We start from the raw sequence: 25,303 nt of genomic DNA on the forward strand, positions 1-25,303 counted from the left end.
CACTGCATTTCTGACAGTCCAATAAAACCGTTAAATACTGCTGTTACATTATCAGTTTAAAAACTCACTTTTTATGCTATATAGTACATTTTCAGCCTGCGCTGCATTTTTGACAGTCCAATAAAACCGTTAAATACTGCTGTTACATTATCAGTTAAAAACAAACTCGCTTTTTGCGCTTGATTGTACATTTGCCGGCACTGCAAATCTGACAGTGAACTATAATCAGTAAATACAACTTGGACATTGTGGGTGAAAAACACCACCGTTAAATACTGCTGTTACATTCGCAAAAGCACAAATGCAATCGCACTCTGCAAACCAGCACTCTGCCCTGCCTTTATGTTGGTTTTGTAATGAGGCATTGGTGTACATTTTGGCCAAAGCGTAATAAGCCACTCACCACGTCAAGGTCGCCTCTATGAGTGGTCCCTAACACTAGTTCCTACCTGTTATGGGCCACGACAGCCATAGCAATGTGCACCTGCATAAAGGGTTGTGCGGGCTGAACCCCCCACATTTTTTTCTTTGTAGTATATATTGGAGGCGTGGCGATCTCCATGCAGTCATGCACACCTGACCTGCCCCGGAGGCTGGTTTTAAAGTCAGTATAAAACTGAGTCTGCTTATATAGCACCTACCAGTAGCCATTTGGCTCCAGGAGAAGTATATAGTGGGCTCAGCATGCATGTTGGTACTTGCATCCCTGGATCCGATGAAAGCTGTAATGGCACCGGACGGGGTTAAAAGCAGAGTGTGCTTGGCGTGCATGCTGTACCTGTGCTCCCTGGACTTTGTGTGGCTGTCGTGGCCTATAACAGGTAGGAACTAGTGTTAGGGACCACTCATAAAGGCGACCTTGACGTGGTGAGTGGCTTATTGCGCTTTGGCCAAAATGTACACCAATGCCTTATTCAACATCCAGCACAGAGGCAGGGCAGAGTGCTGGGTGCAGAGTGCGATTGCATTTGAGCTTTTGCGTTTGTATCTGTATTGAGCCATAGCAATGTGCACCTGCATACAGGGTTGTGCGGACTGAACTCCACACATTTTTTTCACTGCTGTTACCTTGTTGGTTGAAAAAAGCACACTTTTTGTGCTAGATAGTACATTTGCAGCCTGCGCTGCATTTCTGACAGTCCAATAAATTTGCCTGTTGTGTGAAAAACACCAATTTTGGGCAAGATAATACATTTGCGGTCAATACTGCTGTTACATTGTTGGTCACAAATAAATAAAAAATTGTGACCGTGAAGTAATTGTTAAAAATTCGCCTGTCACACTGTTGTATGACCTCAATTTTTTTTTTCTCTTTATGACACCGGCACAGCCTTACTGTTAGTGAACTTAATTGTTGACTGTTGGCGGTTACATTGTCGCCTGACATAAACCATCTGTTAGTTTGGTGGGTGAACGCAAAGAATGAGGAGAGCATCAAAAAAGGGACGTGGCCCAGGTCGTGGTGCTGCTGGTGGAGCTCCTGTTGCAGGGAGAGGACGTGGTCGATCTGTGCCAGCTACACACACAAGTGAAACACCTTCCTCAGCAGCAAGTAGGCGACAGAACCTTCATCGTTATTTGGTAGGGCCGAATGCGGCTCTACGAATGGTGAGGCCTGAACAAGTAGAGGCGATAGTAGATTGGGTTGCTGACAGTGGCTCCATTTCCTTCACATTGTCTCCCACCCAGTCTCCTGCTGAAAGACCACAGTTGGCACCTGCACCCCATGGCCATCAGTCTTTCACCTCACCCCCTTGCAAATCAGCCAAGCAGTCTGAGCCCCACGTCATGCAGCAGTCTCTTCTGCTTTTTGATGACTCTGCTAGCAGGGCTTCCCAGGGCCATCCACATAGCCCTGCCCCAGAAGTGGAAGAGATTGAGTGTACTGATGCCCAACCACTTATGTTTCAGGATGAGGACATGGGAAGACCACCGCAGCACGTCTCGGATTATGACGAAACACAGGTGCCAACTGCTGTGGCTTTCTGCAGTGTGCAGACCGACAAGGAAGTCAGGGGTGAAGACTGGGTGGAAGATAATGAGGAGGACGATGAGGTCCTCGACTCCACTAGAGATGTCGCGAACATAAAATTTTCCGGTGAACGCGAATTTCCGCAAATGTTCGCGAACGGGCGAACCGGGCAAACTGCCATAGACTTCAATGGGCAGGCGAATTTTAAAACCCACAGGGACTCTTTCTGGCCACAATAGTGATGGAAAAGTTGTTTCAAGGGGACTAACACCTGGACTGTGGCATGCCGGAGGGGGATCTATGGCAAAACTCCCATGGAAAATTACGTAGTTGACGCAGAGTCGGGTTTTAATCCATAAAGGGCATAAATCACCTAACATTCCTAAATTTTTTGAAATAACGTGCTTTAAAACATCAGCTATGATGTTGTATCGATCAGGTAGTGTAACGGTTACGCCCGCTTAACAGTGACAGACCAAACTCTGACAGACCAAACTCCCTGTTTAACGCACCGCAAACAACCGCAAACAGTCCATTTGCATAACCACAAACTCCCCATTTGCACAAGGTTGGATACCAAGCTAGCCATGTCCCATTCCTTGTCCTCACTGACATCATTAAAGGTCTCTTCCTCTACCCAGCCACGTACAACACCAAGGGTCCCCAAAAGGTGACAACAAGCCCCCCTGGGACGCCTGCTGTGGTTGGTCTTCCACCTCCTCAAAGCCACCTTCCTCCTCTGAATCCTCTTCTTCAGACTCCTCTCTCTGCGTTGCAGCAGGTCCAGCAATCGAGGACGACAAGGCTGCTTCTGGTGGTGATGGTGACCACAACTCTTCCTCTTTATGCTCATCTACGCCCTGATCCAGCACTCTTCGCAGGGCATGCTCCAGAAAAAACGCATATGGGATGAGGTCGATGATGTTGCCTTGGGTTTAACTGACCAGGTTTGTCACCTCCGCAAAAGGACGCATGAGTCTACAGCCATTGTGCATGAGCGTTCAGTAATGCGGCCAAAAAATACCCAGCTCCGCAGAGGCTGTCCTCTTTTAAATAAAAAAATATCTGTTCTTAACAGTTTAATCTCTGTTTTGTCCCCTATCAGGGGCCGATGTATGGAATATATTTTAGGAACCGGGAAATGGAAAAAGATGCTTGGTCGGTTCTCTTACTCCCAATTTGGGGCACTGCGCGTGCACCGTGCAATGTACTATGCAATCCTGATATGAGTGGTATGTTAAGTAGTAATATTCCTATCAGTTTAATCCCTGTTATGTCCCCTATAAGGGGACTTGTATGGAATAGATTTTAGGAACTGGGAGATTGAAAAAGATGCTTGGTTGGTCCTCCTACTTCCAACTTGGGGCACTGCGCGTGCGCCATGCAATGTAATGTGCCACCAGATATGAGTGTGCATTCAGGGCGGACAGGAGTGCTGGTCCGGTGTGACTTTATGCTTTCAGGCAAGTCAACTCCAAAAATGCGTGACACTGTCGTATCCGGGCTGTGGAATAGCCCCTGGGGAGCTGGGGGGTGCAGTTGATGTGGAGCAAGACGCAACAGCAGAAGAGGACTCAGCCGAGGAGTTTAGCGAAGAGGATGGAGTAGGAGGAGTAGAGGAGGTGGCAGCAGGCCTGCCTGCAAGCCGTGGCGGTGTCACCAACTCCTCTGCAGAGCCACGCATTCCATGCTTGGCAGCCGTTAGCAGGTTTTCCCAATGCGCAGTGTAGGTGATATATCTGCCCTGACCATGCTTTGCAGACCGGGTATCAGTGGTCAGATGGACCCTTGCCCCAACAATGTGTGCCAGACATGCCATGACTTCCTACGGGGTGGCCTGCCTCTGCCTGTCATTTTTTTTTAGATTAGTTTAGTTGTACTATGCGTGCAAGCTACTGTGACACCAGATATGAGTGGCACTGTGCACTGGCAGAAGTTGGCAGAGTAGACGCTGTAGGCCTGACACACACGCTTGCAGACAACTAACTGCAATTATATTACAGTCCAAAAAGTTTTTAGTTTTTTTTTAATGTAATCTACTATGACACCAGATATGAGTGGCACTGTGCACTGGCAGTAGTTGGCACAGTACACGCTGTAGGCCTGACGCACACGCTGGCAGGCAACTGCAACTAGATTACAGAGGGGGAAAAAAAAGCAGACTGATGTACTAGCCCTAAAAAGGGCTTTTTGGGGTGCTGTCCTTACAGCAGAGATCAGATGAGTCCTTCAGGACTGCAGAGATCAGATGAGTCTTTCAGGGCTGCAGTGGACACTGAATACACTGGCCTAGCTATTGAGTTCCCTATTAGATCAGCAGCAGCAGCAGCTGCACTGTCCCTCCTCTCACTCAGAATGCAGTTTCCGAATGAATCTAAGATGGATGCTGTCCAGGAGGTGGGAGGGTCTGGGAGGGAGGGTCTGCTGCTGATTGGCTGGAATGTGTCTGCTGACTGTGAGGTACAGGGTCAAAGTTTGATCAATGATGATGAATAGGGGGCGGACCGAACATCGCATATGTTCGCCCGCTGCAGTGAACGCGAACAAGCAATGTTCGCCGGGAATAGTTCGCCGCTCAATATTTCGGGACATCTATAGACCCCACATGGAATCAAGGTCATGTGAGTGACCTGTGTAGTTCGGAGGAAGAGGCGGTGGTCGCATGGAGCCACCAGCACAGCAGAAGAGGGAGCAGGGTGCAAAAGCGGAGCGGCCATCCTCTAGACAGTAGCCTCCTACTGCCCACCGCAGCAAGGGACCGAGCACACCAAAGCCTGCTCCAAGGAGTTCCCTGGCATGGCCGTTCTTCAGACAATGTGCTGACGACAAGACACAAGTGGTTTGCACGCTGTGCAATCAGAGCCTGAAGCGAGGCATAAACGTTCTCAACCTGAGCACAACCTGCATGACCAGGCACCTGCATGACCAGGCATCTAAGTGCAAAGCACGAGCTGCAGTGGAGTAGACACCTCAAAAACCAAGAAAGGTCTCTGGCTCCTTCTGCTTCCTCTTCTGCTGCAGTCTCGGCCTCTTCATCCACCTCTGGAGTGACAGTGCCACCTGCCACCCCACAAACAGAGGATGTGGCAGCAACGCCACCACCTCGGTCACCAAGCATCTCCACAATGTCCCATGGAAGCGTTGAGCTCTCCATCTCCAAAACACTGGAGCAAAAGAGGAAGTACCCCCCTACCCACCCGCGATCCCTGGCCCTGAATGCCAGCATTTCCAATTTCCTGGCTTTGAAATGCTGTCATTCCACCTGGCGGACACAGACAGTTTTAAAAATCTAATGGCGGTGGCTGTCCCACAGTACATGATTCCCAGCCGCCACTACTTTTCCAGGTGAGCCATCCCTTCCCTGCACAACCAAGTGGGGGACAAAATCAGGTGTGCACTGCGCAACGCCATCTGTGCCAAGGTGCACCTAACTACAGATACATGGACCAGTAAGCACGGTCAGGGACGTTTTATCTCTCTAACAGCACACTGGGTAAATGTAGTGGTGGCTGGGCCTGAGGTGAATAGCAGTTTGGCGCATGTCCTTCCACCACCGAGGATTGCATTTCTCTTTGCCTCCTGTTGCCTCCTCCTCCTACTCCGCTTCCTCATCCTCTACTGCCTCCTCATGCGATCAGCGTAACACCTTCACCACCAACCTCAGCACAGCCAGGGGTAAACGACAGCAGGCAGTTTTGAAACTTATCTGTTTGGGGGACAAACCCCACACCGCGCAGGAGCTGTGGACGGGCCTTGAACAACAGACCAAAGAGTGGTTGCTGCCGGTGAGCCTCAAGCCCGGCCTGGTGGTGTGCGATAATGGGCGAAATCTCGTTGCAGCTCTGGGACTAGCCGGTTTGACGCACATCCCTTGTCTGACGCATGTGCTGAATTTTATTTAATAACTTATCCCACATTTCCACCCAATCAGATTTCAGCCTTTGACCTCCCTTGGATGTGGTATCCCTTTCTCAGGCTCCCTCTCCTGCCTAGAACCCTAATTCCCCATTATCCGTAATCACCATGGTAGGCGCATAAAATCGAAAAATCGAAAGTTGATAGGGAAGATATCCAATTGGATCGTGGACGTCACGGGGACTTGCGACATGGTGGGGCATTATGTGGGCACACACCTACACGTACTGAATGACGGGTCTGCCCCTTTCAACTTCTGGGTCTCCAAATTGGGCACATGGCCTGAGCTTGCCCTTTACGCCTTGGAGGTGCTGGCCTGCCCTGCAGCCAGTGCATTGTCTGAACGTGTGTTTAGCACGGCAGGAGGCGTCATCACAGACAAGTGCAGCCGCCTGTCCACAGCCAACGTGGACAAGCTCACGTTCATTAAAATGAACCAGGCCTGGATCCCACAGGACTTCTCCGCACCTTGTGCAGAATAGACATGTATACCGGCCTCACCCAGCCATTGTTGTACTCCAGCACTTTCTCTTTGTTTTATTTTTTATATTTCCCAATGTTTTGGGGTCTACCCAAATTTAAACAAAAATAATATTTAAAATAAAATAGAAAACAAAAAGAAAAACCAGTGTTGGCTACCTCCTCCTCCTCTACCACCCCTTCCACCTACAGTGCCACATCCACTGCCTCCTTAACCTCCTACTCCCAGTGGTGGGCAAACTTTTTTGTCAACTGAGCCAAATATCGCCAAAACCACGATTGAAATTTCTTTCGAGAGCCACATTTTTATAACCTAAAACATTGCGTCAACAGTACCAGTGAGGACTATTAGGGCTCATGCACAGGCCGCATACAGCGGGTCCGCAATATACGGGCACTGGCTGTGTGCAGCCCGCATCAAGGACTCATTCACTTCAATGGGTCCAGGATCCGGGATATGAGTGCTACAGTGTGCTTCTGGCTGTGCCTCCGCGATCCTCATGCAGATGCCCCATGGTCTGTGTCCGTGCATTGCGGACCGATATTTGCGGTCCGCAGCACAGGCACGGCGCCCTTACATTCGTGGGCATGAGCCCAGAGTGTGTTTTTACATACTTTTATATGTACTTTCTTTTATTTGGATCTTGATTATTATTTCATTTTATCTTTATCATTTTAAACTTTTATTAAACTTGTCTGCAGATGTAGATGTAATGTGGATGACGCACTTATGGGGGATATCTGTGGATGACGCACTTATGGGGGATATCTGTGGATGACACATATATAGCATAAGATGCTATATATGTACCCTCCACAGATATCCCCCATAAGTGCGTCATCCACAGATATCCCCCATAAGTGCGTCATCCACAGATACCCCCCATAAGTGCGTCATCCACAGATATCCCCCATAAGTGCGTCATCCACAGATACCCCCCATAAGTGCGTCATCCACAGATATCCCCCATAAGTGCCCTCTAGTAAGTAAAGTAATGTATTAGTGGGGGAAAAGGAGGAGGCAGGGACACTTGCGGCGGGGCCGGTGCAGTGCCCGGCTCTGTGCACACACCGGGGGCAGCTCCTACCTTTCTGCTGCAGGACATTTCGCTCCAAGTCCCTGAGCGGCGGCCTCTTCACCACTCCTCACATGGCCGGCAGTGGGCAGCCGAACTAGAGCGCCGCTGCCCGCCCTTCTGCTGCTGTGCACAGCGTGACATCTCTCCCTCCGTCATGCGCCTCCTGCCCCGTCTGTCTGCTCCTTCCACTTTATAAATGAAGCAGGCAGGCGGGGCAGGAGGCACATGACGGACATTTTGCAAGCAGCTTGAGCGGCGCGATATGGCTGCGCGGCCGCCCACCCGCACCAAAGGGCCGCATTGAAGGTTCTAAAGAGCCGCTTGTGGCTCGCGAGCCTCACTTTGCCGACCACTGTCCTACTCCATATGGACCTCCTCCTTATTATTTTATATTTTTACGTATTTTTTGTTATTTTTAGTCATTTCCCTAACCACACTTGTTTGCAGAACACTTGCCATGCTCTTAACCACATTTTTGCTGCCTTTTGAAGCCCTCTAGCCCTTTCCATTACTTTTTTAGAGCCATTTTAGTGCTCCAAAGTTCGGGTCCCCATTGACATCCAGGTGTCTGCTCAACTCTAGTGCCAGTTTTACATGTTTATGATAAGTGCATATCTTTTATGCTATATGTGAGTATAATAAATTATTTTTAGTCATCCTTTGGGAGGCAGTCTACGCTATTTTTCTCTTCCTTTTGCCGCATGGTAATCTCTGGCTAAGAGCGTGGTGGTGGCATATTGTGTGACATCAGGAAAAGCTGTTTGTCAAAGACACCTGCTTGATTATCAATAAGACAAGAAGCTGTGTGGACCTGCATGCACCTGTTTATCCACGTCGTGTGAACTGTTGTGACTGTGAGGACTGGAAATGTTCAGTCTCTGGAATAGGGTTCACTGCTAGAAGGAGTGTATGAGTTGTGTTCTACAAGTTTGGACTACTTCTTATTTATCCTTTTTAACTCCCTGATTAGTATGGCGTGCATTTAACAATTCTAAATAATTCTCCAAATCAGCTTACACAGTCACACTTATAATACTTGTGGTCACTCCGGTCCCCAACTGCACTATTCTTACTTGCAGGAAGAGATTTACAAACTTAGAGATTCTTGCTGGCATGGACACCTGCAGATGCCTCCTAGAATATCAGTACACAGTTACTCTATCAGTCTGAGTTTAATTTTGCCTTTGACAAGGTAGTGGAGCAACCAGCCCTTAGTCCAATGCTTCAAGGGGTCGGACATACCCATATTTTCACTCAGACAGCCCAACTAAGGTGAGCATCGGAGCATTTCATGCTCCTATGCTCTCCCTAGCCCTGTGCTGGATTGCGCAGGGCAAGGGCTTGTTTGTTCACCTAGGCACACTGCTAGCAGGAGGCTTCCGCCCAGCAGTGTGTTCGATGAGGTCACCGGCTCTGATGGGCCGGCTTTAGCATTGAAGAAAATATATAAAAGGATTGCGCTGCAGGAGAGAAATCTTTTCTGGGTATTAAAGTTCTCTTTATGTAATCTTCAGCTAATGGGACCACATGCAAACTTCACAATCCAACACTGGTAGGAAACCTGTAATGTGATGAGAAAGCGCACTATGGTGTAGTAAGCCCCAAACATCTAACGCACCATGTGAATAGGCTATACTCACAAGACTCCGCTAGTGAAGGCGTGTAGGTATCTGAATAGTGTCCCTCTTCGGAATCTGTTACAAAGAAGAACACTGTAGTGTAGTATGTAGCAACACTTTACACTCCTGCAAACAGATTGTACTCACAGAACTTCGCTGGTAAGGTGCGTGGATGATGATATTCAGGAGCAACTTAAAGGGGTTGTCCAGGTTCAGAGCTGAACCTGGACATCCCTCCATTTTCACCCAGGCAGCCCCCCTCACATGAGCATCGGAGCAGTTCATGCTCCGATGCTCTCCTTTGCCCTGCGCTAAATTGCACAGGGCAAAGGCATTTTTCTGAGTTCTGGTGACGTACCGGGGCTCTCTATGGGGCTGACAGGAACCCCGGTGACGTCACCGGCACTGATGGGCGGGATTTGGCTCTGCCCTAGCCAGTAAAACGGCTAGGGCAGAGCTAAAGCCCGCCCCTCAGAGCCGGTGACGTCACCGAACACACCGCTGGGCGGAAGTTACCGCCCGGCAGTGTGTTATTGAAAACACAAGAGCCCGTGCCCTGCGCGATCTAGCGCAGGGCACTGGAGTGCATCGGAGCATGAGATGCTCCGATGCTAGGCTCAGGGGGGCTGCCGGGGTGAAAATAAGGGTATGTCCGGGTTCAGCTCTGAACCCGGACAACCCCTTTAAGCTTGGTGGATGGAACCGGCGTGGATCGAAGCACGTGGGTATAATCAGCCAGTCCAGCAGATTGAATACCGTAACTCCTGAATGACACCAGACCCCGACTTCCAAGGATCTCATGGGAAGGAAGTCGCAAGTATGGTGAAGTACGCACCAGTGGGTCAGATAAAAATTATTTAATATACTTAGCTTAAAACGTGTTTAAAATGTCTCTATACTGCCTGACCCGGGTTTCGCCGTGATGCTTCGTCTGGGGCGTTGATTGGTAAGTGGATACCACTGGGTTTAAATCAGCAGGGAAACCTCCCCTAAACCACGTCATGATCACATCCAAAAAAAATACAAGGCATGAAACAAACACATACAAACAGATTAAAATGAATAAAATACACAAATGGTAAAAATAGGCAGAGGGGAACCTACTTAGCATGTGGCAAATATAATCACACCAAGCAAGCATTAACGTCACACTCAATATTTAACCCTTGAGGCTGAATGGTGCCCAAAAGGAACATCCACTCAACCTCCTTTTTATTTATCAGAGCAATAAAATCCCCTCCTCGGGTAGGGGTATGCACTAATTCCAATCCGGTGAAGCGCAGACCTCTTGGATTTTTGTCATGATTGATCTTAAAATGTAGCGAGACACTATGGGTCTCAAGTCCTTTTTTAATGTTACGGATATGTGTCACAACCAGACAGCTGAGAAGATCTTACAGAGGCCTTTCAGAACCTCCTCCTTGAGTTCTCTTTGTTGTGCTGTTCAGTTCCTCATCTCGTTAGCCTCTCTCAGCTGTCATGGAGTTGGACTGATTGCTTCCCTTTAAATTCCTCCCCATGGTGCATTACTGGGCGGCTTATACTACTTCCTGGACTGTGTGTGCATGCTGATCTTGTTTTCCAGTCTGCTACAAAGTTAAGTGCTGAACATTTATCTGTTATTTTCTGTTTGCTGGATCCCAGGTGACCCTGACTCCCTCCGTGTCTGGTGTAGGGAGCCGGTGGTCGTGTCCCCTCACTATTGTAGGGTGTTCAGGGGTTATATAGTCGAGGTACGTGGATATGCAACCTTCCACCTTTCGGATCTTTGCATAGGCTGAGCAGCCAGGGAAAGTCTCAGGTCTTGTGCAGGGGTCTCCCTTTTGGTTCCTTAGCTTTGGATCCACTCAGTCATATATGCATGTTGCTTTGTCTTGTTTCCTGTACACCGTCCGTGACATTATAAGCCGCCAAAACTGTCTCAAGCATGGATCCGGTTTCACTTTTGGCTGAACGCTTCCAGGGTCTTTCATTGGAGGTAGCTGATCTCCGTAAGACTTTTTCTCAGCTTCAAGTGACCGGTTCAGCTTGCGTTCATGGAGTTTGTTCTGAGCCTAAGATCTCGCTCCCGGATACGTTCTCCGGGGGTAGTCAGAATTTTGTGCGTTTTAGAGAGGCTTGCAAACTCCATTTTCGCCTTCTTCCCCATGCCTCTGGTGATCAGGAACGGAGGGTGGGGATCATCATATCGCTGCTCAAGGGTAACGCTCAGTCCTGGGCCTCTTCGCTGCCCCTCCGTTCAGTGGATGAATTCTTTTTAGCCCTGGGTCAGATATATGATGATCCAGATCGTGTTGCTTTGGCTGAGTCTAGACTACGTTTATTATGCCAGGGTAAATAATCCGCAGAAATATACTGCTCAGAATTTCGGAGATGGGCAGTTGATACTGGTTGGAATAATGCTGCACTCCGAAGTCAATTTTGCCATGGTCTTTCAGAGGGATTGAAAGATGCATTTGCCTTTCATGAGAGGCCTATTTCTTTGGACTCTGCTATGTCTCAGGCCATTCGTATTGACAGGCGTCTTAGAGAGAGAGGAGAGATGTCCCCTTCCTGTCATACTCAGTCCCAGGACAGTGCAGCGGTCCCATTCTGTGCGCAGGGGTCTCAGTCGCTGTCAGCCCCTTCTGAGCAGGAGCCCATGCAGCTGGGGTTGATTGCTTCTGACAATAGAAGATTCAGCTCGCATGGGAGGGTTTGTTTTTGTTGTGGAGGTATAAATCATTTGGCAAATATTTGTCCCTCTAGGAGATTCAGGCAGTTTTCTGGGAGTAATAAAGAAACAAACAGGAAAAAATCTTTTAAAAATGTTCCGTCTGTTACTATTGGCAGGGTTAAGGCGGAAATTGAAGGTTTTCCGTTTGCTTGTAGTTCCCGTTTTGTCCTGCCGGCTAGGGTGGCGCTAGAGAGCAAGAACATTTTTTGTGAGATTTTTGTGGACAGTGGAGCAGCGGTCAATCTCATTGATAATCAATTTGCGATAACTCATGGTTTCCAGGTGCGCACTTTGGGAAAGGATATTCCGGTTTTTGCTATTGATTCCGCTCCACTTTCTCAGAAATCATTAAAGGGCATAGTTCACAATATCCGTTTAATTGTGAGTGATGCTCATCTTGAGGATGTGTCATGTTTCGTCCTTAGCGGTTTGCCTACTCCTCTAGTGTTGGGGCTACCCTGGCTCACTAAACATAACCCCACCATTGATTGGCAAGCAAGGCAAATTAATGGTTGGAGTGACTTTTGCAGAGAGAATTGCCTCACGACCTCTGTTTCTGAGGTTGCTACTAAGACTGTACCATCTTTTCTCTCAGAATTTTCAGATGTCTTCTCTGAGAGTGGAGTTCAGGATTTGCCCCCGCACAGGTAAAGTACGATTGCCCTATTAATCTCATCCCAGGCGCCAAACTGCCTAAATCTCGTTTATACAATCTTTCCCAACCTGAGAGGATCGCTATGCGTGCTTATATCTCTGAGAGTCTGAGAAAAGGACACATACGACCCTCGAAGTCACCTGTTGCCGCTGGCTTTTTTCTTTGTTAAGAAAAAAGATGGTTCTTTAAGACCTTGTCTGGATTTCAGGGAGCTGAACAGTATCACTATTCGTGACCCTTATCCGCTTCCTCTGATCCCGGACCTGTTTAACCAGGTTGTTGGGGCTAAAGTCTTTTCCAAATTAGATCTAAGAGGGGCATACAACCTGGTCAGGGTCAGAGAAGGAGACGAATGGAAGACGGCCTTCAATACCCCTGAGGGCCATTTTGAGAATTTGGTTATGCCTTTTGGTTTGATGAATGCCCCAACCGTTTTTCAGCATTTCGTGAACAGCATTTTTTATCATTTGATGGGAAAATTTGTATTGGTGTATTTGGATGACATTTTGATTTTTTCTCCTGATTTCAAAACTCATAAGGAACATTTACGTCAGGTCCTGCTCATCCTGCGGGAGAATAAATTATATGCGAAACTGGAAAAATGTGTGTTTGCGGTTCCAGAAATTCAATTTCTGGGGTTCCTTCTCTCCGCTTCTGGTTTTCGCATGGACCCCGAGAAGGTCCGCGCTGTGCTTGAGTGGGAGCTTTCTGAGAATCAGAAGGCGCTGATGCGTTTTTTGGGCTTTGCCAATTATTACAGGAAGTTTATTTTGAATTATTCCTCTATTGTTAAACCACTCACTGATATGACCAGAAAGGGGGTAGATTTTTCTTCTTGGTCAGTAGAGGCGCGTAAGGCTTTTTCTAATATCAAGGAGAGTTTTGCTTCCGCTCCCATCTTGGTGCAACCTGATATTTCTTTACCCTTCATAGTTGAGGTTGATGCTTCTGAGGTGGGTGTGGGGGCGGTCTTGTCTCAGGGTTCCTCTCCTGCCAAATGGCGACCGTGTGCCTTTTTCTCGAAAAAACTCTCCTCAGCAGAGAGAAATTACGATGTGGGAGATAGGGAATTGTTGGCCATCAAGTTGGCTTTTGAGGAATGGCGCCATTGGCTAGAGGGAGCCAGACACCCTATTACCGTATTTACTGACCATAAAAATCTGGCCTACTTGGAGTCAGCCAAGCGTCTGAACCCGAGACAGGCCAGATGGTCTTTGTTCTTTTCTAGGTTTAATTTTGTGGTCACGTTCCGCCCTGGAGTTAAGAATGTGAAGGCAGATGCCCTGTCACGTTGTTTTCCGGGAGGCGGGAATTTTGAAGACCCGGGTCCCATTTTGGCTGAAGGTGTGGTGGTCTCTGCTTTCTTTTCTGAATTGGAGGCAGAGGTGCAGGCAGCCCAGTCAGAGCCTCCTGATCTTTGTCCTCCTGGGAGGTTGTTTGTGCCTCTCGCTTTAAGACAAAAGATTTTTAAAGAACACCACGATACGGTCCTTGCTGGGCACCCGGGGGCAAGAGCCACACTGGATCTCATCGCTCTGAGATTCTGGTGGCCTGCGCTTCGTAAGTCGGTTGAGGGTTTTGTGGCAGCCTGCGAGACTTGCGCTCGTGCCAAAGTCCCTCAATTTACGGCTATCAGGTCCTCTCCTTCCCTTACCCATTCCTTCCCGTCCTTGGACACATCTGTCCATGGACTTTATAACGGACCTGCCTCGTTCCTCGGGGAAGACTGTGATTCTGGTGGTGGTGGACCGTTTTAGCAAAATGGTGCATTTCATCCCTTTTCCTGGTTTGCCCAATGCCAAGACGTTGGCGCAGGCATTTATTGATCACATTGTCAAATTGCACGGTATTCCTTCAGACATAGTCTCTGATAGGGGCACGCAGTTTGTTTCCAGATTCTGGAAGGCTTTCTGTTCTCGCTTGGGGGTTCGGTTGTCATTCTCTTCTGCTTTCCACCCGCAGTCGAATGGCCAGACAGAGCGCGTCAATCAGAATCTGGAGACATATCTGCGCTGTTTTGTGGCGGAGAATGAAGAGGATTGGTGTTCTTTTTTGTCCCTTGCTGAGTTTGCTTTAAATAACCGTCGTCAGGAGTCCTCTGATAAGTCACTATTTTTTGGTGCATATGGGTTTCACCAGCAGTTTTGGACTTTCTCGGGAGAGGGGTCTTCTGGTTTACCTGATGAGGACAGATTCTCCTCGTCTTTGTCATCTATTTGGCAAAAGATTCAGGATAATCTAAAGAGCATGAGTGAGAGATATAAGCGTGTGGCAGATAAGAGACGTGTGCTTGGTCCGGACCTGAATGTTGGTGATCTGGTGTGGTTGTCTACCAAGTCTGTCATCAATCCTGTTGCCTACCGTCTTGATCTTCCTCAGACTTGGAAGATCCATAATGTTTTTCATAAGTCCTTATTGAAACCTTATGTTCAACCCATTGTACCCTCGCCTTTGCCTCCTCCTCCGATTATGGTTGATGGGAATCTTGAATTTCAGGTCTCTAGGATTGTGGATTCTCGTCTTGTCCGCGGTTCTCTTCAGTACCTTGTTCATTGGGAGGGTTATAGTCCTGAGGAGAGGATGTGGGTCCCAGTGACGGACATTAAGGCCTCTCATCTCATCAGGGCTTTCCATAGGTCCCATCCTGAGAAGGTGGGCTCTGAGTGTCCGGAGTCCACTCGTAGAGGGAGGGGTAATGTCACAACCAGACAGCTGAGAAGCTCTGACAGAGGCCTTTCAGAACCTCCTCCTTGAGTTCTCTTTGTTGTGCTGTTCAGTTCCTCATCTCGTTAGCCTCTCTCAGCTGTCATGGAGTTGGACTGATTGCATCCCTTTAAATTCCGCCCCATAATGCATTACTGGGCGGCTTATACTACTTCTTGGAGTGTGTGTGCATGCTGATCATGTTTTCCAGTCTGCTACAAAGTTAAGTGCTGAACATTTATCTGTTATTTTCTGTTTGCTGGATCCCAGGTGACCCTGACTCCATCCGTGTCTGGTGTAGGGAGCTGGTGGTCGTGTCCCCTCACTATTGTAGGGTGTTCAGGGGTTATATAGTCGAGGTACGTGGATATGCAACCTTCCACCTTTCGGATCTTTGCATAGGCTGAGCAGCCAGGGAAAGTGCTAGGTCTTGTGCAGGGGTCTCCCTTTTGGTTCCTTTGCTTTGGATCCACTCAGTCATATATGCATGTTGCTTTGTCTTGTTTCCTGTACACCGTCCGTGACATAATGCTTGCTTGGTGTGATTATATTTGCCACATGCTAAGTAAGTTCCTCTCTGCCTATTTTTACCATTTGTGTATTTTATTCATTTTAATCTGTTTGTATGTGTTTGTTTCATGCCTTGTATTTTTTTTGGATGTGATCATGACGTGGTTTAGGGGAGGTTTCCCTGCTGATTTAAACCCAGTGGTATCCACTTACCAATCAACGCCCCAGACGAAGCATCACGGCGAAACCCGGGTCGGGCAGTATAGAGACATTTTAAACACGTTTTAAGCTGTATTTTTGTGAGTATATTAAATAATTTTTATCTGACCCACTGGTGCGTACTTCACCATACTTGCGACTTCCTTCCCACGAGATCCTTGGAAGTCGGGGTCTGGTGTCATTCAGGAGTTACGGTATTCAATCTGCTGGACTGGCTGATTATACCCATGTGCTTCGATCCACGCCGGTTCCATCCACCAAGCTTAAGTTGCTCCTGAATATCATCATCCACGCACCTTACCAGCGAAGTTCTGTGAGTACAATCTGTTTGCAGGAGTGTAAAGTGTTGCTACATACTACACTATAGTGTTTTTCTTTGTAACAGATTCCGAAGAGGGACACTATTCAGATTTCTACACGCCTTCACTAGCGGAGTCTTGTGAGTATAGCCTATTCACTTGGTGCGTTAGATGTTTGGAGCTTACTACACCATAGTGTGCTTTCTCATCACATTACAGGTTTCCTACCAGTGTTGGATTGTGAAGTTTGCATGTGGTCCCATTAGCTGAAGATTACATAAAGAGAACTTTAATACCCAGAGAAGATTTCTCTCCTGCAGCGCAATCCTTTTATATATTTTCTTGATTTTAGCGGATTTTTTTCCCACATTGTCTTTTGGATTTGCACCGCCTGAGGGAACCAGTATTTCTAGCAGAGACACTATCAATATATTTTCGGCTTTAGCATTGCCCTAGCCATTTTACAGGCTAGGGCAGAGCTAAAGCCCACCCATCAGTGCTGGTGAAGTTACTGGGCTCACAGCTGGGCAGAAGCCTCCGCCTGGCAGCCCTAAGGAGAGCCTGAAAATGTCTTTGCCCTGCACAATTTAGCACTGGGCACAGGAGAGCATCGGAGCATGAAATGCTCATCTTGGTGGGGCTGCCTGGGTGAAAATATGGGTATGGCCGGGTTCAGCTCTGAACCCGGACAACCCCTTTAACTTGTTGGAGGCTAATAAGAAGCTCCAGTCAAAATACACAGTCACAAGCTCCCTTGAACAACAGTCTCTAAGACTCACCAGTCTGTATGGCTCACTTTCACAGTTTCTTGAGTGACCCCTCTGAGGGCTTCCAGTCTCCAGAACCAATTTCTCTCCATAACCACTTCTATATGGCAGTATCTCAGGGTCCACTTCTCCCTGGAATTCACGCACGCTCTCACTGCCTCCAACACTGCATGCACCTTAGTGGCTACCAACACACAATCTCCTAACAGGTCTCTTTATCGCTCATGTGCTCACTGCTTACATGGACCAAAGCTTCAGACTTCCATGACCTAAGCCTTCTCCTTGGCACGTACTATCTTCTGACTGAGCTGCACAGACTCCACAGGTAATCCATGTGACACTGACTTACTTCCTGCATTCATCGTTCCTTATATAAACTCTACCTGCCCATGGTAACGAAGAGGCATCTCTGTCCCTGCCGCTGGATTCTGGCTGCATCGCTCCATGCCTGCAGGTCCTTAGTCTCTGGGAATTAACATCCTGTTGATGGGTTTCAGGTGACAGATGCAGCAAATCAGTGCCTGCAGCGATGACCAGTCACCCGTGCGGCACATGATCCAGTGACATAGTGCATGGGTCACCACTGCGGCCAATGATTGGGATGTTGATTTCCCGAGATCCGGGACCATAGAGTGATAAAGCCAGAATCCAGCATCAGGGCCCAGGTAAGTATGAACTTTACCGCAGGTCGAGTCACTCTGAAGAGGTCTTTTAAAAAAAGTTTAGTCTGGTAAGGTACATATACCCCCCCCCCCCCCCCCTTTACAGGCATCTTTTGACAGGAACAACATTACTGTAGGTGGGAGGCTTGTGGAAGGAATCAAAATAAATTGGATTTTTTTTTTAACTTAAAACTCCATTGTGCCAGTCTAACCCTGCTGGGTCATCACCCGTCCTATGTACCAATACAAAAACAGTTCTTTCTTGTTTTTCTGCAGGTCGATAACCGAAAATGGAATCTGGTTATGAAATCATCACCGAAGAAGAAGTGCAAGAAATTATACAAGCACTTAAGTCTGCTTTTGAAGATGCGTCTCTCTATGAAGCAGCTGAAAGACTCAGTGAGTCCCTTAAGGAAACAGAAAATGCCCCGTTAAACATTGCCATCACAGGAGAATCGGGAACAGGAAAGTCCACTTTTGTCAACGCTATCTGTGGGATGGAAGATGAAGAAGAAGGCTGTGCCAAAACTGGTGTGGTGGAGACAACGAAGGAGCCCATGTCATACCCTCACCCGCAGTATCCTAACGTGACTGTTTGGGATCTTCCAGGAATAGGAACTCCAAATTTTGTAGCGGACAATTATCTTCAGTCTGTTGAGCTTAATCGATACGACTTTTTTATCATCATTTCATCAGAACGCTTCAAGCAAAATGACATTCTCCTGGCGACAGCGATTCAGGCTATGGACAAGAAATTCTACTTTGTGAGATCCAAAATCGACTCAGAGTTGTATGCCTGCAAGAAACTAAGAAAGAAGACCTACAATAAAGAGAGCATACTTAATGAAATCCGAGTTAACTGCATTGAAAGTCTCAGAGTTAAAGGAATTACTGAGCCTCAAGTGTTCCTTCTCTCATGCTTGGATCTGGACAAGTACGACTTCCTCAAAATGCAGGAAACCCTAAAAATGGATCTTCCAAAACATAAGAGACACATATTCCTGATCTCTCTACCTAACATTTCTCTGCCGGTGATTGAAAAGAAGCAGGAGGCTCTGAGGAAGGACATCTGGAAGTTTGCTACTCTTTCATGTGCAGTGGCTACAGTACAGATCCCAGAGCTGTCTCTAATTTGTGATGTAGAAATCCTGGTGAAAGCCATGAAAGGCTACCAAAATGCTTTTGGCTTGAATAACCAGTCTCTAGAAACTTTAGCCAACAAGTTTGGTAAAGAGGTCAGTGAGTTGAGATCAGTGATCAAGTCCCCTGTGGATGTAAAAGAGATAATTAAAGAGCGTGCTACCATTTTTCTAACCGGAGGAGACGTGGGGGCTCTCAAGATAGCTGAGTATATTGCTAGCACCATACCAGTGCTTGGTACCATCCCAGCATGGCACATCTCGTTTAGTACCATTTATCGGATGCTCTCTGACTTCCTTAACGAGACTACTGAAGATGCATATCGGGTTCTTAGGAAGGCATTAGAGTAACCCATTTAAGTATCTTTCTGCCATAGATTAAAGTATAGGAACAAGGGACTTCTGGGGACAGAGCCGCATCTTACCTGTGCTCACTCCTTGTTGCCTCGCCGTTGTGAGAGTAATGAGGTCATGGTCAACATTATACTCATATAATGCATATAACATGAATGATTATATCATGCATATATTCATATAGATGAACCTTATTTCTATTATATGTATATCCTCTGAAGTTTATCATTTATGCCACTGCTTCATAACAACTTGGCATTAGAACACATTCTGAAGACCATCTGTAATCGTGCTGTAACATGAATATTTGTGGGGAAAAGGGAGTATTTCATTCAATTTGGAACACAATGAAGAAGTTTGAGAAATATGTAGTGTGAGCAGATATAGAAAAATGTTCTCAGGGATTCTAGGAAATGTTTTCTACATAATGGATTCAGATGGTTGGTATACATGTTCAAACTGGATCCAGTTTCAGGGAACTGAACTTTTTAGATTCTTGTCCAAATAAACTATTACCTAGTTTTAAAACTACAAGATATCGCCAATATGTTATCACGTGCAATTATGTAATGCGCCACGTTTAATTTTTAAGTATTGTAACCGCCTTGAAACACCCAATTACTCCCATTATCATAAAGGTATCATAATAAAGATTTCTGGGGTGGTCTCTCAGAGTAGTGTACTGTATATATACAGTATACTGTCCTCTTCAGACAAGCCTACAACCAGTGACCCTGCTGCCTCTATACCGCCATGAACAGCTTCACCCGCACCTACTGTGTCCTTCTCCCATACCTTGTAGATTGTAAGCCCTCACGGGCAGGGCCCTCTCGTCTTCTGTACCAGTCTGTAACTTGTCTTGTTTATGATTAGTGCATTTGTCTGTGTTATGTATGTGCACCGCTCCTCATATGTACAGCGCCATGGAATGAATGGCGCTTTAATAATAAATAATAATAATCTCCTTAGATGCAGCAACTGTGTTGGTGTCTCTGTGTCGGACGACTTAATTATTTTAATTACTTTGTACCTGAAAATTTAACTACTCTGACAATTTGTAGGCCCAGCGAGATACCCGCTCCTGCTTGACAATGACTGAACCACAGGGGAGCAGTACCCACGGGCCCAGGAACGCTAATCCTAGGTAAGTGAGACATTGTCTTCAGGATCAGTCCAGCTTGCGAGGTCCAGGTATCATTTCAGGTAGATTGTAATGAATTGATTCATGTCAATGTTTTTGACTGATTTGAAATGTTATTGTGTTATTATTATGTATATCATTTTGCTACTAAATTGCACAAACTGTAGAAGGCGTGTGTTTCATGACGTGAATTTTGTCTAGTCATCCTGTGTCCTGTGAAGGGTTAACTGATTACAGTAACTCTGATCAGGGTTGTGTGAGGGAAGTAGCAGCTCCTGGCAACGGGAGAGGTCCAAGTGATTCGGGATAGGGCTCCTTCAGTCCCTGGTGATCAACCCGAAAGGGGGAAATGGGTCAGGAGTCAGTCTGTGTTGTTTGTCTTAAATCTATTACTAAAAAGCTCTGCTTGTATTAACTTGAGGGTTTAGTGTGGAGGCTGGACACTCTCCATACGCTGTGGCTGCTCCCGGAGCAGGAAGAATACGTGTGTCTGTGTAATGCACTAATTCACTATACAGTAATGTAAAAGCTGCAGTATATAATAGATTGGATACTGATTGTGCTGGTCAGTTCACAGTGTAAAGGGTCTAAAGCAGGGCTGGCCAACCTGCGGCTCTCCAGCTGTTGCAAAACTACAACTCCCAGCATGCCTAGACTGCTAACAGATATCAGCCTACAGCAGGGCATGGTGGGAATTGTAGTTTTACAACAGCTGGAGAGCCACAGGTTGGCCAGCCCTGGTCTAAAGTATGAAGTGTATATACAGTAGGAATTACTATTGGGTTATGCTTATATGTCTTTGTGTGCATTTATCTGTGGTATAGAATTTGTCAAAAGGCGAGAGAGACTCCTCATTCTGAAGTTCAGCTCATTTCCTATATAGAGTTCACAGATATCTAGCCTAACCTAATTAGAGAATGTGTTAACTTAAGAGATTATACATAGCAGGATAACCAAAAAGTTCAGGGATTGCTACTAGAGATGAGCAAAGTTTTCAAAAATTTGATTTGCCGGTTCGTGGAATTTTTTCGGAAATATTCGGTTTGATCTGAATATATTCGTGGCAAAGCACGTAAAAATTTTACTGGCTGCAGAGAGCCTCTATAATGGTGTAGAACACTGTGCCTGTATAGTGGTGTAGAACACTGTGCCTGTATAGCGGTGTAGAACACTGTGCCTGTATAGCGGTGTAGAACACTGTGCCTGTATAGCGGTGTAGAACACTGTGCCTGTATAACAGTGTAGAACACTGTGCCTGTATAGTGGTGTAGAACACTGTGCCTGTATAGCGGTGTAGAACACTGTGCCTGTATAGCGGTGTAGAACACTGTGCCTGTATAGTGGTGTAGAACACTGTGCCTGTATAGCGGTGTAGAACACTGTGCCTGTATAGCGGTGTAGAGCACTGTGCCTGTATAGCGGTGTAGAACACTGTGCCTGTATAGTGGTGTAGAACACTGTGCCTGTATAGCGGTGTAGAGCACTGTGCCTGTATAGCGGTGTAGAACACTGTGCCTGTATAACAGTGTAGAACACTGTGCCTGTATAGTGGTGTAGAACACTGTGCCTGTATAGCGGTGTAGAACACTGTGCCTTTATAGTGGTGTAAAAACACTGTGCCTGTATAGCGGTGTAGAACACTGTGCCTGTATAGCGGTGTAGAACACTGTGCCTCTATAATGGTGTAGAACACTGTGCCTGTATAGTGGTGTAGAACACTGTGCCTGTATAGTGGTGTAGAACACTGTGCCTGTATAATGGTGTAGAACACTGTGCCTGTATAGCGGTGTAGAACACTGTGCTTGTATAGTGATGTAGAACACTGTGCCTCTATAATGGTGTAGAACACTGTGCCTGTATAGTGGTGTAGAACACTGTGCCTGTATAGCGGTGTAGAACACTGTGCCTGTATAATGGTGTAGAACACTGTGCCTGTATAGCGGTGTAGAACACTGTGCTTGTATAGTGATGTAGAACACTGTGCCTCTATAATGGTGTAGAACACTGTGCCTGTATAGTGGTGTAGAACACTGTGCCTGTATAGCGGTGTAGAACACTGTGCCTGTATAATGGTGTAGAACACTGTGCCTGTATAGCGGTGTAGAACACTGTGCCTGTATAGTGGTGTAGAACACTGTGCCTGTATAGCGGTGTAGAACACTGTGCCTGTATAGCGGTGTAGAGCACTGTGCCTGTATAGCGGTGTAGAACACTGTGCCTGTATAGTGGTGTATAAACACTGTGCTGGTATAGCGGTGTAGAACACTGTGCCTGTATAGCGGGGTAGAGCACTGTGCCTGTATAGTGGTGTAGTACACTGTGCCTGTATAGTGGTGTAGAACACTGTGCCTGTATAGCGGTGTAGAGCACTGTGCCTGTATAGCGGTGTAGAACACTGTGCCTGTATAACGGTGTAGAACACTGTGCCTGTATAGTGGTGTAGAACACTGTGCCTGTATAGTGGTGTAGAACACTGTGCCTGTATAGTGGTGTAGAACACTGTGCCTGTATAGTGGTGTAGTACACTGTGCCTGTATAGTGGTGTAGAACACTGTGCCTGTATAGCGGTGTAGAACACTGTGCCTGTATAGCGGTGTAGAACACTGTGCCTGTATAGCGGTGTAGAACACTGTACCTGTATAGCGGTGTAGAACACTGTGCCTGCATAGCGGTGTAGTACACTGTGCCTGTATAGCGGTGTAGAACACTGTGCCTGTATAGCGGTGTAGAACACTGTGCCTCTATAATGGTGTAGAACACTGTGCCTGTATAGTGGTGTAGAACACTGTGCCTGTATAGTGGTGTAGAACACTGTGCCTGTATAATGGTGTAGAACACTGTGCCTGTATAGCGGTGTAGAACACTGTGCTTGTATAGTGATGTAGAACACTGTGCCTCTATAATGGTGTAGAACACTGTGCCTGTATAGCGGTGTAGAACACTGTGCCTGTATAGCGGTGTAGAGCACTGTGCCTGTATAGCGGTGTAGAACACTGTGCCTGTATAGCGGTGTAGAACACTGTGCCTGTATAGCGGTGTAGAGCACTGTGCCTGTATAGCGGTGTAGAACACTGTGCCTGTATAGCGGTGTAGAGCACTGTGCCTGTAAAGCGATGTAGAACACTGTGCCTGTATAGCGGTGTAGAACACTGTGCTGGTATAGCGGTGTAGAACACTGTGCCTGTATAGTGATGTAGTACACTGTGCCTGTATAGTGGTGTAGAACACTGTGCCTGTATAGCGGTGTAGAGCACTGTGCCTGTATAGAGGTGTAGAACACTGTGCCTGTATAGTGGTGTAGAACACTGTGCCTGTATAGCGGTGTAGAACACTGTGCCTGTATAATGGTGTAGAACACTGTGTCTGTATAGCGGTGTAGAACACTGTGCTTGTATAGTGATGTAGAACACTGTGCCTCTATAATGGTGTAGAACACTGTGCCTGTATAGTGGTGTAGAACACTGTGCCTGTATAGCGGTGTAGAACACTGTGCCTGTATAATGGTGTAGAACACTGTGCCTGTATAGCGGTGTAGAACACTGTGCCTGTATAGTGGTGTAGAACACTGTGCCTGTATAGCGGTGTAGAACACTGTGCCTGTATAGCGGTGTAGAGCACTGTGCCTGTATAGCGGTGTAGAACACTGTGCCTGTATAGTGGTGTATAAACACTGTGCCTGTATAGCGGTGTAGAACACTGTGCCTGTATAGCGGGGTAGAGCACTGTGCCTGTATAGTGGTGTAGTACACTGTGCCTGTATAGTGGTGTAGTACACTGTGCCTGTATAGTGGTGTAGAACACTGTGCCTGTATAGCGGTGTAGAGCACTGTGCCTGTATAGCGGTGTAGAACACTGTGCCTGTATAACGGTGTAGAACACTGTGCCTGTATAGTGGTGTAGAACACTGTGCCTGTATAGTGGTGTAGAACACTGTGCCTGTATAGTGGTGTAGTACACTGTGCCTGTATAGTGGTGTAGAACACTGTGCCTGTATAGCGGTGTAGAACACTGTGCCTGTATAGCGGTGTAGAACACTGTGCCTGTATAGTGGTGTAGAACACTGTGCCTGTATAGCAGTGTAGAACACTGTGCCTGTATAGCGGGGTAGAGCACTGTGCCTGTATAGTGGTGTAGTACACTGTGCCTGTATAGTGGTGTAGAACACTGTGCCTGTATAGCGGTGTAGAGCACTGTGCCTGTATAGCGGTGTAGAACACTGTGCCTGTATAACGGTGTAGAACACTGTGCCTGTATAGTGGTGTAGAACACTGTGCCTGTATAGGGGTGTAGTACACTGTGCCTGTATAGTGGTGTAGAACACTGTGCCTGTATAGCGGTGTAGAACACTGTGCCTGTATAGCGGTGTAGAACACTGTGCCTGTATAGTGGTGTAGAAAACTGTGCCTGTATAGCGGTGTAGAACACTGTGCCTGTATAGCGGTGTAGAACACTGTGCCTGTATAGAGGTGTAGAACACTGTGCCTGTATAGTGGTGTAGAACACTGTGCCTGTATAGCGGTGTAGAACACTGTGCCTGTATAGCGGTGTAGAACACTGTGCCTGTATAGCGGTGTAGAACACTGTGCCTGTATAGCGGTGTACAACACTGTGCCTGTATAGCGGTGTAGAACACTGTGCCTGTATAACAGTGTAGAACACTGTGCCTGTATAGCGGTGTAGAACACTGTGCCTGTATAGCGGTGTAGAACACTGTGCCTGTATAGCGGTGTAGAACACTGTGCCTGTATAGCGGTGTAGAACACTGTGCCTGTATAGCGGTGTAGAACACTGTGCCTGTATAGCGGTGTAGAACACTGTGCCTGTATAGTGGTTGAAGGCAAATGTGACTCCATGTTGTCTTCCCTATGATGTACAGAATTGTTATAATATCTCACCTACGCACTTCACATCCTCCCCCACTGTGAGTTAGGTTCACTTATCTGTCTCAGGACATATTCTGGGAATCTCCCAGAATTAGAACAAATGTTCTAATTCACTCAGGGTCATTCGGCACAACTGCGTACGTTCTTATATGTGACGTATTACATATCCATAAAAGGGATGTTCCAGTGG

General features: G+C 47.0%; 1 protein-coding gene across 2 annotated transcripts in view; it reads left to right on the forward strand.

Annotated features, from left to right (window-relative positions):
• LOC122927139 (interferon-inducible GTPase 5-like) overlaps nt 1–19,869 on the forward strand; it is a 30,220-nt gene extending 10,351 nt beyond the window's left edge. Inside the window, exons 2-3 of one of the 2 annotated variants that reach the window (XM_044278730.1) lie at nt 16,254–16,307; nt 17,873–19,869. In XM_044278730.1, the coding sequence (XP_044134665.1) occupies nt 17,887–19,086 (1,200 nt within the window). In that variant the 5' untranslated portion in view covers nt 16,254–16,307; nt 17,873–17,886 and the 3' untranslated portion in view covers nt 19,087–19,869. Of the gene's footprint in view, nt 1–16,253; nt 16,308–16,843; nt 17,260–17,872 lie in introns of those variants that run through there. The other variant, XM_044278731.1, reaches the window with a different exon arrangement.
• Nucleotides 19,870–25,303: the final 5,434 nt, after the last annotated feature.

The sequence above is a fragment of the Bufo gargarizans genome, chromosome 2 (assembly GCF_014858855.1).
Source record: "Bufo gargarizans isolate SCDJY-AF-19 chromosome 2, ASM1485885v1, whole genome shotgun sequence".
Taxonomy (NCBI): Eukaryota; Metazoa; Chordata; class Amphibia; order Anura; family Bufonidae; genus Bufo; species Bufo gargarizans.